The sequence below is a fragment of the Tarenaya hassleriana genome, unplaced genomic scaffold, assembly GCF_000463585.1.
Source record: "Tarenaya hassleriana unplaced genomic scaffold, ASM46358v1 Cleome9, whole genome shotgun sequence".
In the NCBI taxonomy this organism is placed as follows: Eukaryota; Viridiplantae; Streptophyta; class Magnoliopsida; order Brassicales; family Cleomaceae; genus Tarenaya; species Tarenaya hassleriana.
The window spans coordinates 4,161,916-4,176,406 of record NW_010971389.1 but is presented as its reverse complement, the minus strand read 5'-3'; the positions used below and the strand labels follow the sequence as shown (position 1 = coordinate 4,176,406).

The 14,491-nt window shown below is 43.1% G+C and overlaps 4 protein-coding genes across 4 annotated transcripts in view; 1 reads left to right on the top strand and 3 right to left on the bottom strand.

The window, feature by feature from the left end:
- The first annotated feature begins 5,216 nt into the window (after positions 1-5,216).
- Positions 5,217-6,295, top strand: LOC104804373 (ethylene-responsive transcription factor ERF109-like). Its single transcript, XM_010528644.2, has one exon. The coding sequence runs from the start codon at positions 5,233-5,235 to the stop codon at positions 5,992-5,994; it is 762 nt and encodes a 253-aa protein (XP_010526946.1). The 5' UTR covers positions 5,217-5,232; the 3' UTR covers positions 5,995-6,295.
- A 234-nt stretch (positions 6,296-6,529) lies between these two features.
- On the bottom strand, positions 6,530-9,138 carry LOC104804371 (pentatricopeptide repeat-containing protein At2g15690-like). Its single transcript, XM_010528642.2, has one exon. It carries the CDS (start codon positions 8,627-8,629, stop codon positions 6,860-6,862), a length of 1,770 nt encoding a protein of 589 aa, XP_010526944.1. The 5' UTR covers positions 8,630-9,138; the 3' UTR covers positions 6,530-6,859.
- A 126-nt stretch (positions 9,139-9,264) lies between these two features.
- LOC104804372 lies at positions 9,265-12,425 on the bottom strand. The gene is made up of 7 exons (XM_010528643.2): positions 12,058-12,425; positions 11,573-11,630; positions 11,300-11,380; positions 10,969-11,004; positions 10,598-10,837; positions 10,370-10,511; positions 9,265-10,111 (listed from the first exon to the last, which is right to left on the bottom strand). The coding sequence occupies exons 1-7, from the start codon at positions 12,267-12,269 to the stop codon at positions 9,624-9,626; spliced, it is 1,257 nt and encodes a 418-aa protein (XP_010526945.1). The 5' UTR covers positions 12,270-12,425; the 3' UTR covers positions 9,265-9,623.
- A 327-nt stretch (positions 12,426-12,752) lies between these two features.
- The window catches only part of LOC104804370 (pentatricopeptide repeat-containing protein At5g39710), a 3,309-nt gene continuing 1,570 nt past the window's right edge, over positions 12,753-14,491 (bottom strand). The window contains exon 2 of the mRNA XM_010528640.2: positions 12,753-14,485. Within this exon, the coding sequence (XP_010526942.1) occupies positions 13,084-14,485 (1,402 nt within the window). The 3' untranslated portion in view covers positions 12,753-13,083. The remainder of the gene's footprint in view (positions 14,486-14,491) is intronic.

Sequence of the window (14,491 nt, the reverse complement as noted above, 5' to 3'; positions counted from 1 at the left end):
GCGTAAGATAGGTATTTCGATGTCCAAGCTGTGAGCCTCTTTCTGATTCTTTCCACCAGCGGCTTGTAGTCGTCTCTCATTAACCTCCAAGGTCCTATAGGAACGCCTAAATAGCGGACCGGTAAGGTGCCTTGGCGAAAACCTACAGTAGAACAAATATCATGTGCCACAGACTGCGAGACTCCACCGAGAAATAACTCCGACTTGGCCGCGTTCAAAATCAACCCCGAGTAAGCACTGAATTCGGCTAACAGCTCTTTGACCACATTAATCGCTTCAGATTTGCCTTCAACAAAGACCATTAAATCATCAGCAAAAGCAAGATGAGAGATAAGTGGAGAATCGCACCTTGGATGAGCCTTGATCCTTCCTTTGAGCATTGCATTATCCAACAATCTAGAGAGAGCCTCCATACATATAATGAATAGGTAGGGAGACAACGGGTCGCCTTGACGAAGACCGCGCTTTCCTGGAAAAAACCCCGCTAGTTCCCCGTTTATGGCTACTGAGTAGCGAGCAGTGGAGATACATTCCCAAATCCAATCAATGAAAGACTTAGGAATTTTTAATCCCTCAAGAACAGCCAAGACAAAACCCCAACTCACTGTGTCGAACGCCTTCCTGATATCTATTTTCAGCATTGCGCTCGGCTTGGTAGAAGGTTTGTTATAGTCTCTTACTAGTTCCGAAGCTAGCATGATGTGGTCCAACATATTCCGACCTCTCTGAAATGCAGCTTGGTTGTCCGAAATTACCCAAGGAAGAATCAATTTCAGACGATTTGCAAGCACCTTGGAGATGATTTTGTAGAAAAAGTTACAGCAACTAATTGGTCGATAATCACAAAGCTCTGTCACTTCCGGCTTCTTGGGGACTAGCACTATGATTGTTGCGTTAGCTTCCTTTAATAGCTTCCCCGAGTGGAAGAATTCTTGGACAGCTTCGATTAGATTGTTACCTACAGTTTCCCAAGAAGAAAGAAAGAACTCCTTTGGAAAGCCGTCAGGGCCTGGGGCTTTGTTGCGGGGCATGCTGTCAAATGCTTGTTTTATTTCTTCTACAGTAACCTCTTTTACCAAATCGTGCTTCAGTTGATTTGGACAGACCTCAGGAAAGAGATTTGCAATCCAGGATGTAGGAGGAGGAGAAATCCTTGGGTCCACTGAACCAATCAGATCTGAAAAGAATTGTACAGCATGGGTCTTGATGCTGATTGAGTCTGTTAACCTGCACCCATTACCATCAGTCAAGTAATGAATATGGTTATAGGATGTCCTTAACCTTGCTGTGTTATAAAAGTACGCAGTGTTTCTGTCTCCCAACTTCAGCCAGGTTAGCCTTGACTTTTGCCGGAAAAAGCGCTCCTCCGCTTGAAGAAGCCAAGTCCAATTCTGCCTGGTTTGATGCTCTTCATCAGCTAGAGAGGTAGTCGGCGAACTAAGCAAGGCAGATTGAATGTTTTCAAGCTTAGCAGCCTCTTCCTTAGCTCTCTGAGATATCTGATTAAAACTTTGCGCATTCAATCTGCGCAACGGGGCCTTGAGGAGCTTTAGACTTTGGCAGAACCTGAACTGCTTAGAACCTGAAATATCATCAAAAACCCAATGCTGGCTGATGATGTTAGAGTAGGTAGGGTGAAGTGACAAGTGGTCAAAATACTTGAAAGGCCTTCTAGCCTGGCCGAGCATGCTGGGAAAATGCAAGAGACAGGGTGTGTGGTCAGATAGCCCCGGGGATAAGAAATCCGCATATGCATCGGGAAAACAGTCAAACCACGGTTCGTTAATCAGGACGCGGTCCAGCTTAAATGACACTGGGTTTGCACGCTGGTTATTCCACCATGTGAATCTATGGCCTTTTCCGCAGATGTCAAACAACCCCACATCCTCGAGAAATGAGGAAAAATCTGACATACCTTGGGAGCGGGAGTGGACATAAGGAAAATCTGATCGATCCTCGGGTCTGAGCATCTGATTAAAATCCCCCATCAGTATCCAGGGTTTGCTGATCATCGGTGGGTAGGCGGCTATCTCTCGAAGATCGTTCCAAAGTGAGATTCTCTCAGATGGCTGGTTCCTCGCATATACAAAGGTTATAGTGGTCTTGAAGTTGAAGCCTTGATGTTCTATTCCACAGGTGATTGATTGATCACTGACATGATATATAGTAACCATGATATCGGGTCTCCATACGATCCAAATCCTCCCTGATGGGTCTGATGAGTGATTGGAAAAGGATTTCCAACCGTTCGGGAGGGCAGCAAAAATGCGAGACATATTTGATTCATGAATATGACTCTCCAAAAGTGCACCGACTATCAGGTTGTTCTTCAAAATCCAGGTTCTAACGCCCTGACTTTTATTTTGGCTATTGAGCCCTCGTGTATTCCAACAAAATATCATGGAATCCTGAAAAACAAAAGGTTAGTTCCGACCAGCGGTCTTGCGACCGCGACCACGACCTCTTCTTCTAGTCTTCACCGGTGTAAACTCTTGGTCAGAGCTAGCTATATGCGGCTGGCCAAGTGGTGCCGATGCAATTTTTTCAGAGGTGGAGGCTTCCGAAAGATTTTGATGAAGAGACTGAGGTACTAGTTGTTGGCCTATTGTAAGCATCGGCTCCTTAGACAAAACTGGTGGATCCAAGGGGGTTGGTAGTGGTGACCCCTGATGACTGACAGCTCCTGACGAGAGGGGGATTTCAGAGTTATTGGGAGGGGCGGGAGTTGGCGGCTCGAGTGGGGTCTGGGGACAATGCTTCAAATTATGACCCACTTCATTGCAATGTGAACAGACCGGGGGAAGCCATGCATAAGATATGTCGATTGTTTTCTCCTCTCCCCTTGGTAAATTCAGGATGATTTTGTTTGGTGGGCGAGGGTGGAGATTGACATCCACATACACCTTTGCAACCGTGAAATTATCTTTCGCCTCGGTGGCTCTGTCAAGATAGAGTGGCTCGCCCAAGCAAGTAGCGATTCGACTTAACCCATCAGTGCTAAAGAGCTTCGGTGGTACATTCCTGAATTCAACCCAAGTACGGATCGAGCTAAGGGCTGGTTTCTCAGGGTCGTGATCCGGATCCCATTCTGAAACAAACATCATACAGTCCCCTATATGCCAGAAGCTTCTGCCTAAAACGTGGTTTTTGGCAGAAAGATTCGGAAGCTTGAATAGAAAGGAGCCATTGCCCATGGCATGAACACGAATTCTCTGACCACTCCTTACCCACAAGGAATTTACAAAACCGATAATTCTCCCAATTCCAGGGGAAACTCCATAAAACTTACCGATGATGAAATTCTCCCATTCTTTCTTGGATTGGAGGAGGGACTCTTCCGGAATGGCAATCATTGGGACACCAGATGAGTGAATCTGAGGCTCTCCTGTGCGCTTCAGATAACGCAAGGAAGATTTGAGCTTTTGGCTCCAAGTTGGTTTAGAGTTTACGACATTTTCTACTGCTGCATCATGACTGTCAACCAGATCTGTGGCAGAAGGAGAGTTGTTTGACGGAAGAGTCGGAGCCAGCTCCAGAGGGGCCAATTGCGAGTCTGTCCTTGGATCTGGAATTTGTGGGCTAGGGATTGGACTTGGAGAAATGTGGATTTGTTGCGGTGAAGAAGAAGTAGTAGTGTCTGAACGAGATGGAATGGTTTGGGTGAGATTTTGTAGTTTGGGTTCCATGAGTTTCTGTGGAAGGTTTCCGGCCGGCAAAGGCCGGCCGGCGGGAAGAAAGAAAGAAAGGAGATTGGCTTGGACGGCGGCTAGGGTTCTCTCAGAAGAGAGAGCTAAATTCCCCCCTAACGCTCAAACCATACCAGATTCATAATACCATTATCTCTTCCTTTTTTAATTTTCGAGAGTTATATTTATCTTTAAATTAAAATGTTTAGTTTTTTTGTTAAAAAAACTAAATATTTTGGAGTATTCACATGAAGAAAATAATTTTTATTTATATTTAAAAAAGGAAACATATGCCATAAAAATGTCTCCATAGCCGCTCTTTTGATGAATATACTGCAAATCCCAAAATATAATAATTTAATAATATAAAAAACGTGAAGGTGAAAGTACAAAATGTCTTTCCGTCTTGAGTATGGCCCCATCTAGGGTCACCTTTTATTATAAAAAAAATATATTATATCATTTAAAGAGAGCGACTAAACTTTTGGAGTGTCCGTCCACCTGAAGAAAATATTTTTTTTTTTGTTTATATTAAAGGAAGGAAAAAATATGCCATAAAAATATATAAAATTTTGGAGTATTCACATGAAAAAAGAAATATTTGCCATAAAAATGTCTCTATAGTCGTAAACCGATCTTTTGATCAATATTCTGCAAATCCCATAATTTAATAATTTAATCATATGAAAAAGGAAATATTAAAAATGATATCGATTAAGGATCTAGAAAGTGTAATGTAATGAAGGAGGAATAATCATAACATTACAACAACAACAACAATAATAATCATAATAGTAATAATTTACCATAATAATAATAATAATAATAATAATAATAAAGAATCAACGCACTTTCTGCTTCACAAAATCTTCTCCAAGGTCAACGATAAGAGTGAGGAGAGAGTCAACACACTGATGCGTGTGAATGTGATATTGGGGAATGCCAGCTCAGCATACACGTCATCTCATGTTGGCCTCACAAACTTTCCTTTGACTCCCCCACAGAATTTTAGAAAGAGGACGGCGTTTTCAGGATGTTCATTTTTTGCATATTATTCTTTTGCACTCTCTCTCTTTCAAATAAAAATATTTATTATACCTTGTCAATTCAATTATTATTTACAGATAATTATCCTATATTTTAATTCAAGGTAAAGATAAAAACATAGTTTTAAAAACAAAAAAAAATTAAGGTTTTGATATTTGGATAAATTCAAATCATCACCAACATTTTTTTTATGGGAATAAAATGGTCTGTGAAGAGGGCGCCGAAGCTGCATCTAAAATGTCGTTTTCAAAGCACATTTACAAATGATAACTTGCTTAGAGGAAATTAACGCACGTGTTTTTTTATTAAAAAAAAAGCGGCGACGTAATCCGTGTCTAATTAGTGTTTCAGTTGGCAGTGCCACGTAAGCATCCTCAGATTATGCATCCATATGTATATATATATCTCATCCAGTCACCGACACGCTCTCAGACCAGCCTCAACATTTCCTTCCTGAACTCAACAGACACAGCAACAACACTTGAAAAAAAAAAAACAAATGGCAATGCGATATCCCGACAAGAGACCCGAATTCCCCGGAGCTCAAGCCTCCGCGTCAGATTCTGACCCGACCCGGAACTGGTATCCTTACCCGTACCAGTATCCATTTCCTCAGTGGCAGCTCTCGCCGGAGCAAGAGCTTTCCGGCATCGTCTCGGCCATGAAACACGGCATCCCCCACGAGGAAATGGCGATGTTCCAGGGTTTCACAGAACAGAGCACAGTAATCAGCGCATCAATGCCTCTGTCGGATTCCGACACGTGTCAGGTCTGCAGGATCGAGGGATGTCTGGGCTGCAACTACTTCTTCCCGCCAAACCAGAGGATCGAAGAACAAGAAGCAGAGAAAGAAGAGAGTGCGGCGAAGAGAGCTGGACGAGTGGAGAGCGGGAAGGCAAGGAAGAGGAAATACAAGAAGGATGGATACAGGGGAGTGAGGCAGAGGCCCTGGGGAAAGTTCGCGGCAGAGATCAGGGACCCTAAGAGAGCGACACGTGTATGGCTCGGGACGTTCGAGACGGCCGAGGAAGCTGCCAGGGCTTACGACAGAGCCGCCATTGGGTTCCGTGGGCAAAACGCAAAGCTCAACTTCCCGTTTACAGACTACGCTTCTGCGGCTGATACGAGTGCCAGTGCCAGTTCGCACGGGGCAGAAGCGGAAACAGAGCAATGGCGAGGCGGAGGAGAGATGGGTAATGGAGGAGGAGAGGAAGAGACGGAGGAGTGGATGGTGAAGATGATGATGGATTTTGGCAACTGAGATTCTTCTGATTCAGGGGACACCATTGATGATTCTTTGAAAGAGTCCCCTTTTTTCTGGGATTCAAATCTCATTTATAGGTGGGAAGTTAAGTTACTATACGTACTTAATATAGGTTTTTGATAAGACAGATTGGTTTGATACGTATAAGGTTAAATCGTATACCGTATGTATACGATTTAACATTGTATGTACAAAACCAAAGACTTTTCTTGTGGGCTGCTTTTCTTAGTTCAGAGCAAGAGAAAGTGACTACAATGGCTTTCTGGGGGCTTTTTTTTCTGGGTCCAATTCAAGCAACTACAGGGTTACATAATGTAGGTGGCAATGAAATATATGCAATTACTGAGTGATATATACATACATATATATATATATATATATATATATATTCAAAATAATATATTCTCTCTCTTTGTTTAGGTCCTTTTCATAGTGAAAATTTTCATACATTAATATTACAACAACCTGGGACATGAACAAGAGTGCAAGAAATGAAGAAACTTTGCCATGAAAATAAAACAGCATATATATATATACACACAACATTCTCATCCTTGCTGCCAACAGATGTTTACAACGGGCAGAAATCCGATTCTTGGCTAGGTTTCTTGTAATGCAAGAAATACTCAAATACCACAGAATACTCTTGTTGAAGGTACAAGATTTTTTTTTTAAAAAAAAACTGAACTTTATCCGAACTAACAGATGTCTGAAAGCAAAATGCATACCAAACTTTCGGCAATGAGTTTCACAGCATATAATAATTTAAAAATAAAAAAAAACAGAGGCTTGTTTGTTAGCATTTATACTCGTGTGAAACTCTCAAGCAACAAATGCCCGAGTGAGCGAGCAGAGAGAGAGACTACCAGTAGTCGCCGCAAGAGCATTTTCCGCCTCTGAAGTGATGGAACCGTTTGTTGTCTCTAACGGTCAGCTCCCTACCGACGATCCTAGACATGATCTTGAAGAAGTTATGACAATCCCCGCAGAAACGGAGATTCTTGTTAATCGTAAGAGGTTGTCGGGGTGGAGTGCTGATCAGGCCGTAAGCAACTGCCAGTCTCTCGGAATGGTGTAGCAGTGCCTGTTCCTTGGCCTCTTCGTCGATGTCGTGATGAACCCATCGGGTGTCGGGCACATATACCGTACCTTTCTTTGCTGCTCTTGCTCTCTCTTCGTCCCTGTAAAGGGTCAGATTTCGAAACTCGAGGATCCGACTCTTACCCTCCAGCATGCTGACAGCTTTCCGATTCTTTGGTGGAGGGGTAGGGATTTTGTTGGTTTCGGCCTTAGACGGATCAAGGTTGATCATCAACTCCTCTGCATAGTCCTCTAAATCGATATCTCCATGAATCTGAGCATAATTCCTCAGAGCTTCCCAGAAAACAGCTGTGGCTTCAAATGGCAGATTTCGGATGTACTTTTCAGCTTCAATAAGCTGTCCACAGTTTCCAATAACATCTAAAAGCCCCAAGTAATGTTCTGTCCCTGGATTGATTCCATGTTCATGTTTCATAGATTCAAAGTGCAAAAACGCTTCTTCTATTGCATCCGCAGAAGTGCAGGCCAAGAAAACCATAAGGAATGTCTCCTCATTTGGCTTCAACCCCGATTTTTTCATTTCCTCGAACAAATGCAACCCATCATCGCCCATTCCATTACCAGCATATGCGCCCATCATCAGATGCCATGAATCCATATTCCTATTCGGCATGTGATAAAAAACCCTCCTCGCATCAGTCATACTGCAGCAATTCCCGTACATTTGGATCACCTTGTTATTCAGCTTAATATCACCTCTAAATCTAGACTGGAGGAAGTGATCATGCACTTTCTTCGCGTGTTCAACCGACTTGAGATTCCCACAAGACTCGAACAGGATACCAAAGCATTCTCCATCAGGCTTCGCTCCCTTATCAAGCAATTCAATGGCGTCTTTGTACTTCCTCCCTCGGCACAGAAGCATTATCTCATCCACAGAAGGAGGATGAGAAGGCTGAGCCACTCCAGAAGCAGAGTTCACCGCATGACCTTGAAACTGGTTGCTCCGGTTATTCGGCTGATTAGGGGTTTGCCCTCGCGCATGCCATTGATTCGAGCTTCCGTATTGATACTGCCCCCGATTTTGATTGTTCCACTGATATGGGATTCCGTGTTGGTGCGCATGATTCTGGGTCGGTGTTTTCTGCGGATAATTCCATTGACTTGGGTTTTGCGGCACCTGGTTAGAAATTCCACGATTCGGATAACCCCATCCCTGATTCTGATGATTGAACGGAATGGGGTGACTGCTCTGATTCTGCGGAAAACGCTGATTATAGCTGGAACTGGGGTTGCCCTGAGTCTGTAACCCCTGATAACCGAATCGTGGTTGTTGCGGCGGAGGAAGAGGAAGAGCAGGAGCAGGAGCAGGAGCCGCCGGGTGATTTCCGGCGAAATGGTTGGTGACGGCGTAAGTGCTCAGGCCATTGACAGAGGCTGTGTTGAGGGATAAGGTTTTGGCCCTCGGACAGTGACCGAATGTGGAATACGAGGATCGGAGAAGAGAAAAATACCGGAACTTGATCAGAGAAACGATCTCCGTCGTTTCAGGGAGCCGTACGCGGCGAATCGCTAGGAGAGAGGAAGCCATTGTTGCGTCTTTGCTGCGGAGATGGTGAATCCAAAACCCCTTAGAAAAACCCTAATTGGAGAGACGTTAAAGAAAATTCGAGACGATGACGGTGATGATGAATATTCACTTTTGGATTTTGTTTCCCTTTTGTAACAACCGCTCAATCGTGTTTTAAAGTTAATTACCATTTTATATTAAGAGTTTTTTTTTAATGAACAAAAGGCAAAAATCTTTCCTTTGGCTCTATTATAATCATTAATCAGCTTCGTGTAGTCATTATGTCACGTGGAGATCACGTGCTCAATAGTGTGGTAAGTCTCTGGCAAAGGCATTTAAGTCTTCACAAGAGAAAAATGGCACACCATATACTACATAGTTTACAATATTGAGGTTACCCCATATATCTATATATATATATCCGTGGAACCATTCATGTTAACATAATATATAGAAAAATCATTATCAGAACCCGAGAAGACATTGTACTAAGAAACTCCTGTTTCGTTCTGATTTTGAATATCAATCTACGGTTAGAGTTAGGGCTAGGGGTTTAGAATTAGGGTTTAGTGAGGTATGAGAAAGACGAAGAGAGCTTCCGCTCGAACCGGAGACATTCCTAAACATAGAGTACACTAAAACGTGCACATGAGATCTGTCCAATTACCATACTCTTATCTTATCTCACATTCTATTAACACGTCATCATGTACATAATCTCACAATATACGTTATCTTACCAGGCTTATTATTGTACTACGACGACATTTCATCGAATCCCTGGACAAAAGGTTAGAACTTAGAACGTGATTATCTTCGCCATATTTACATGTTCCACATTTCCAGTGTAGTGTACATACCTCGAGTGTTGAATCCCTCTGTGCGCACGCTTTGTGGTCGGTAACATGTGGAGGGTTTCCCGTAAAACGTCCCTCAAACCCAAACTTGTCGAAGCACACGCTTCGCGACTGCTGGGAAATGTTCTCTAGGACAAGGCTTTTCGGGTGTGTCATATTCATAATCTTGAACGCAGACTGCGCTTCTTGAAACCGTTGTCTGAAATCTTTCGAGAAGAGGAAGAGGCGTAGGGTTGGCCATTCAAGGAGCCTGTGAATCTGATGTCCCATCCCTCAATGTTCTTGGGAACACATGCGTCGAATAAGAACTGCCCAAGAACGCTGTGTGCGTTTATGCTGTGTGGCTGCGACAACCGGAAGGGAGATCCATCCCTCTGCTCAATTTGTGAGGATGTGGGGTCCGTGGTTTGGTAGGGCGCCGAGCTTGGTAAGAAGAAGTGGTCGCTCGGCCCGGTGGCTACTCTTCTTAGGCTTTGGTTAGAGTTCACTGCCGCTTTCTGGAGGTCGCATATTAGCTCGGATATCTCATCGTGCTTTTGAGCTCTCTCTCCATGCTGCCGGATTTTCTGCAAGTAGGTTGACATTGCCTTTTCTAGGAAGTTGGAAATAACGGCCCTGTACTGGATAGGGTAATGCGTGTAGTGTCCTGATTCAACATAAGCGCAAAAAAGAGCAGAAGCTAAGATTCTGTAACCTTGAGAAGTAACATCAAGGAGGTTGAATAACCATTTACTAGATCCAGCTCTATGAGAATGAGTCCCGGCTAATTCTCATTTTGCAATTTAAATTATGTCCACTCTGTTGCGATAAGGACTTTCATGACAAGCTTTTTGGGGGTAAAAGTGTTGGGCACAAATCGCATGGAGTATTTTGCAACCATATCATATAATTTAGTATGACGAACCTGCATGAGGAGAATTGTCCCACTTCACAACTTTAACTTGTCCTCCCAGTTCCTGCAAATGATGGGCGAAGCTGGAAATAACTTGGTGAGGTGTGAGTTCATCATTCTCCGAGTACAAGATTAGATATGGAGCACCGAGTCCCTGGAAAATAAATACCAAAGGAAAAGTTATATTTGCCCGAACGTGAATTTAGAAACAAAAATCAGAAAACACATAGGAATACTCACAACTGATGAGTACAGAGCCTGCCAATACTCAGTGCGTTGAGATTCAAATCTTGTAAGATATAAACCGTCAAGACCAGAAGTAATCCCTTTCACCACCCAAGAAACTAGTCTTGCAGGCCCAGGCATTTTCTGTATCGTGGGGTGTAGAGCAAATTTTGCACCGAAATCGCTCGTAAAATCCAATGGACCAGAGTCATAGATATGCCCAGAAAGGCAATTCCTAACCAACTGGCTATCGTCCTTCACAAATTTAAAAAAAAAAACATGGATGCCATAGAAGAACCACATTACCCCACATCTTAAACAAACTGCATTGAGATGGAAACTTAAGATGCTACGAAGCGGAAAACTGTATGAAAGACAAATCTTACCGAATGAAGATGAGCTTCACAAGCAGCCTGGATTACCTGCATTAGTGATAATTTGAGAAATTCTAAATACCGATTAGAAGAAATATAAACAAGCGCAGAGGGGGGCAAGACAAGAGAAAAGGGCAGCCCGGTGCACAAAGCATCCCCGTTGAGCGGGGGTGCGGGGAAGGGTCCCACCACAAGGGTGTATTGTAGGCAAACCTTACCTTGCAGAAATATCTGCAAGAGCTTCCAGGACTCGAACCCGTGACCTCAAGGTCACAACGGCAACACCTTAACAGGTGGGCAAGACAAGAGAGATTAAAAAAAAAATCTAATTCGTTCAGCTTGCCTGGAAAACTTTGTACAAGCAAGCTTTTGGAGCCCCAGAAAGAGCTAAGAAGACTACAGGAGATGGTCTGATCTTTAGCTCCTGCACATTTACAGCACCATTAACTTTTAGATTATACAGGCATGGATCCAGCAAGAACAAAAAAAAGCTGAACATCACACAGAGAGAACCAATTCTGATTAATTTTAGCGTATAACAGAAAAACACTTATATCCTTTGCACAAATCATCAAAACATTGACCAGAAGAGCAGCAAAAGTTGACCGGAACCAACCTCGATAAGTTCAGCAAGAAGGGCATAAGCTAGAGACATAGCCATCTCCTGGGAAAACCTACACGTAATTGACAAACAACATAAATAGTATGCAACTTTATCAAACATAAACCACTTTTGTTGAATCAACTCAATCTGAATTGGGAAGTTTTCAAAACAACAGAGAATATCTCCGTGTTTGAATGTGATAGGAAATGGGACACCGTACAAAAATATTGGACCACCAAACATTCATAAGTTTCCCAGAAAATTGCTCACAGAATTCCCAATTCTGTCAATCTACTAGGATGGAAATTGGAATTAACGAGCTAAAACTTTCTGATAATGCAGTTCTTCAAGCCTAAGCTAGTCAGAAGCTGATTCTTCAAAAGCTCGCAGACAATTCTAAACCCAAAACCAACACTCTCTCTAGAAAATTTCTCGAATTATTCTCGGAAACCAAACAGAGGGCGAATTAGTCCCGAAGAAAAGACAAAGAAACTCACGCAGTGAGGAAATCAGCGCGGCAAACAAGAGAATTCCAACCGAGGGAAGAGTACAGATAGATGTAGTTTCTCAACCGATTATCGTTGATCGAGCTCCAGGCGAAGATCACGACGACGCCGTTGGATCCGCCGTCTTCCGCCGACACCGCCGCCGAGGCGTCCGCTTCCTCATCCACCTTTCTTCCCCAGTAAACTCTCCCTCCACCGATCATCTCAAACGCAATTCCGGCAAAACTTCGGCGACGAATTGGATTAATTAACGGGCGACCTCATGAGTATGAACACAGTGGACAATTTTTTTTTTCCAAACTACGTCTCCGATTTTTTTTCCCCTTAGCCACTCGAAAGTCGGGATCTTTGAGATACGGTGGTGGTTGTTATCTGCAGATTACCCACGTCAGATCCGCCGCTATACGCCTAAGGCGCATTTTATAATCATTAACGTTATCCTGCGCCTTCTCGATCGGTTACGATACTATGGCGTTTGCCACGTCATCCGCTTACCGTGGAAGTGACGGTCCAATACACTTATCGTGAGGATAAACCAAAAGTATTATTTGAACCGGTCAAATGCATATACTATATGATATTGGATTTAATCCATTGCGCCATATGATTCTTTACAGATTTTTTCTGTCAATACACGTGGTTTGTATTCGCATACTCTATATTCGGTCAGATATACCGTTTAATAATTAATTATTAGATGTTACAGAAATTTGATAATAATACCCAAAGTGTTGAGCCCAATTAAGGCCCTTTGATTTACAGTAGTCGGCCCATAAGCTAGTCTTCAACTGTAAACTGATTCCAACCAACTCAAAACACCGGACACAAAATCTTTTTTTTTTTTTACAATATTTCCCATAACCAAATATATTGAATATTGATATCAAATTACGTCTCTTGGTTTCTGTCCTCATGATTGGAAGCTTCCTCCTTTCCTTGATTATCCAATGCTGATAGATGAAGTGAACTTCAGAAGCAGAAGTTGGTATCTGGAGGCAAACGCGGGAAAGAAAAAGCTCAACTTAACGGCAAGGATGCGCTTCTTCTGTTGGGAAGGAGGCCATCTCTGGCCATTTCTGTGAGCACGTCAAGAACCGCATCCATGTTTCCCTCCCTGTGGTTGATTTCCACAAGAACTTTCCCGAGCTCTGCGTCCGTCAGCTTACAGCTTCTCAGTACGCTTTCTATGACCCGATTCAATTCCCGACTCATTCCTTCCTTGTGCAATGCTTTAACCAGGGCAATGACCGAAACAGTGTGGGGAAGAAACCCACACTTCACCATTTCCTTGTACAAGTTGTACGCTTTATGAACATCTCCGCCTCTGCAATGGCCATGGATCATGACATTGTATGCCGCTTCGTCGGGCTTGTGGTTTTTCCCAAGCATGGATTCGAAGACTTGATCGGCTTCACCCATCATACCCTTCATGCAGAATCCCTTTATAAGGGCTACCACACTTCTGAGCTCGACATTGCTGCAGTTCTCTATAAGCGTTTGGTAGGTTACGTCATTAGGGACCGACTCCTCATAAAACAACTTGAGCAGAAGCCTTTTTGCCTCCTTTGTCCGAGCTTGTTTGTTAAGCCCATTGATAAGCACGCTATAGGTGACAACATCTGGCAGCAATCCTTTCTCAATCATTTCATGGTGCAAGTGAAGCGCCCTTTTCAGATCGCCTTCCAAACAATAAGCATTGATCAAGGTTGTATAGGTAACCTCATCAGGAAGCAGACCGATATTCAACATTTCATCAAGAAGATCGGAGGCTTCTTTTGTCCTCTTCTGCTCACAAAATCCTTGGATTAGTGATGAATAAGTAATGGTATCAGGTGAAATCCCTTTTTCAACCATTTCTCTTTGAACTCTAAGTGCCTCATCTATATTATAACTTCTACAAAAGCCGGATATTATCGTGCTGTAACTCACTACATCTGGATCTAAGCCTTTCTCCTTCATACCCTCGATGACTCTAAGGGCTTCTTCCATGTTCCCAGCAATGCAATGCCCATTAATTAAGGCATTATAAGTTATAATCGATGGCGAGAATCCATTACCAGTCATCTCACTCAGAATCCTATATGCTTCATTCATAAACCCCTGCTGGGAGAACCCATCAACCAAGGTTGTGTATGTACGAGCATTTGGACAGAGCCCTCTAACATGCATCTGGTCAAGAAATTCCATTGCCCGATTCAAATTGCCAGCCTTACACATGCTATGTATCAACGACGTATAAGTGATAACACTAGGCGACAAGCCTTGTTTCAGCATCTCTGCGTGCAAAACTAGGGCTTGGTAAAAGTTACCTTCTTTGCAATAACCATTGACAAGGGTGTTATAAGTTACTTCATCAGGGACAAAACCCTTCCGGTTCATCTCCTCAAGTACCAGGCTCGTCTCCTTCATCCTCCCTTCCCTACAT

Excerpts from the sequence above, each read along its gene's own strand:
- LOC104804371 (XM_010528642.2), bottom strand. The coding sequence starts at position 8,629 with ATGGCTTCCTCTCTCCTAGCGATTCGCCGCGTACGGCTCCCTGAAACG.
- LOC104804373 (XM_010528644.2), top strand. The coding sequence starts at position 5,233 with ATGGCAATGCGATATCCCGACAAGAGACCCGAATTCCCCGGAGCTCAA.
- LOC104804372 (XM_010528643.2), bottom strand. The coding sequence starts at position 12,269 with ATGATCGGTGGAGGGAGAGTTTACTGGGGAAGAAAGGTGGATGAGGAA. Across the intron at positions 11,631-12,057 it reads CGCGCTGATTTCCTCACTGC|GTTTTCCCAGGAGATGGCTA; the intron begins GTGAGTTTCTTT and ends AATTACGTGTAG. Across the intron at positions 11,381-11,572 it reads TTCTTGCTGAACTTATCGAG|GAGCTAAAGATCAGACCATC; the intron begins GTTGGTTCCGGT and ends GTAAATGTGCAG.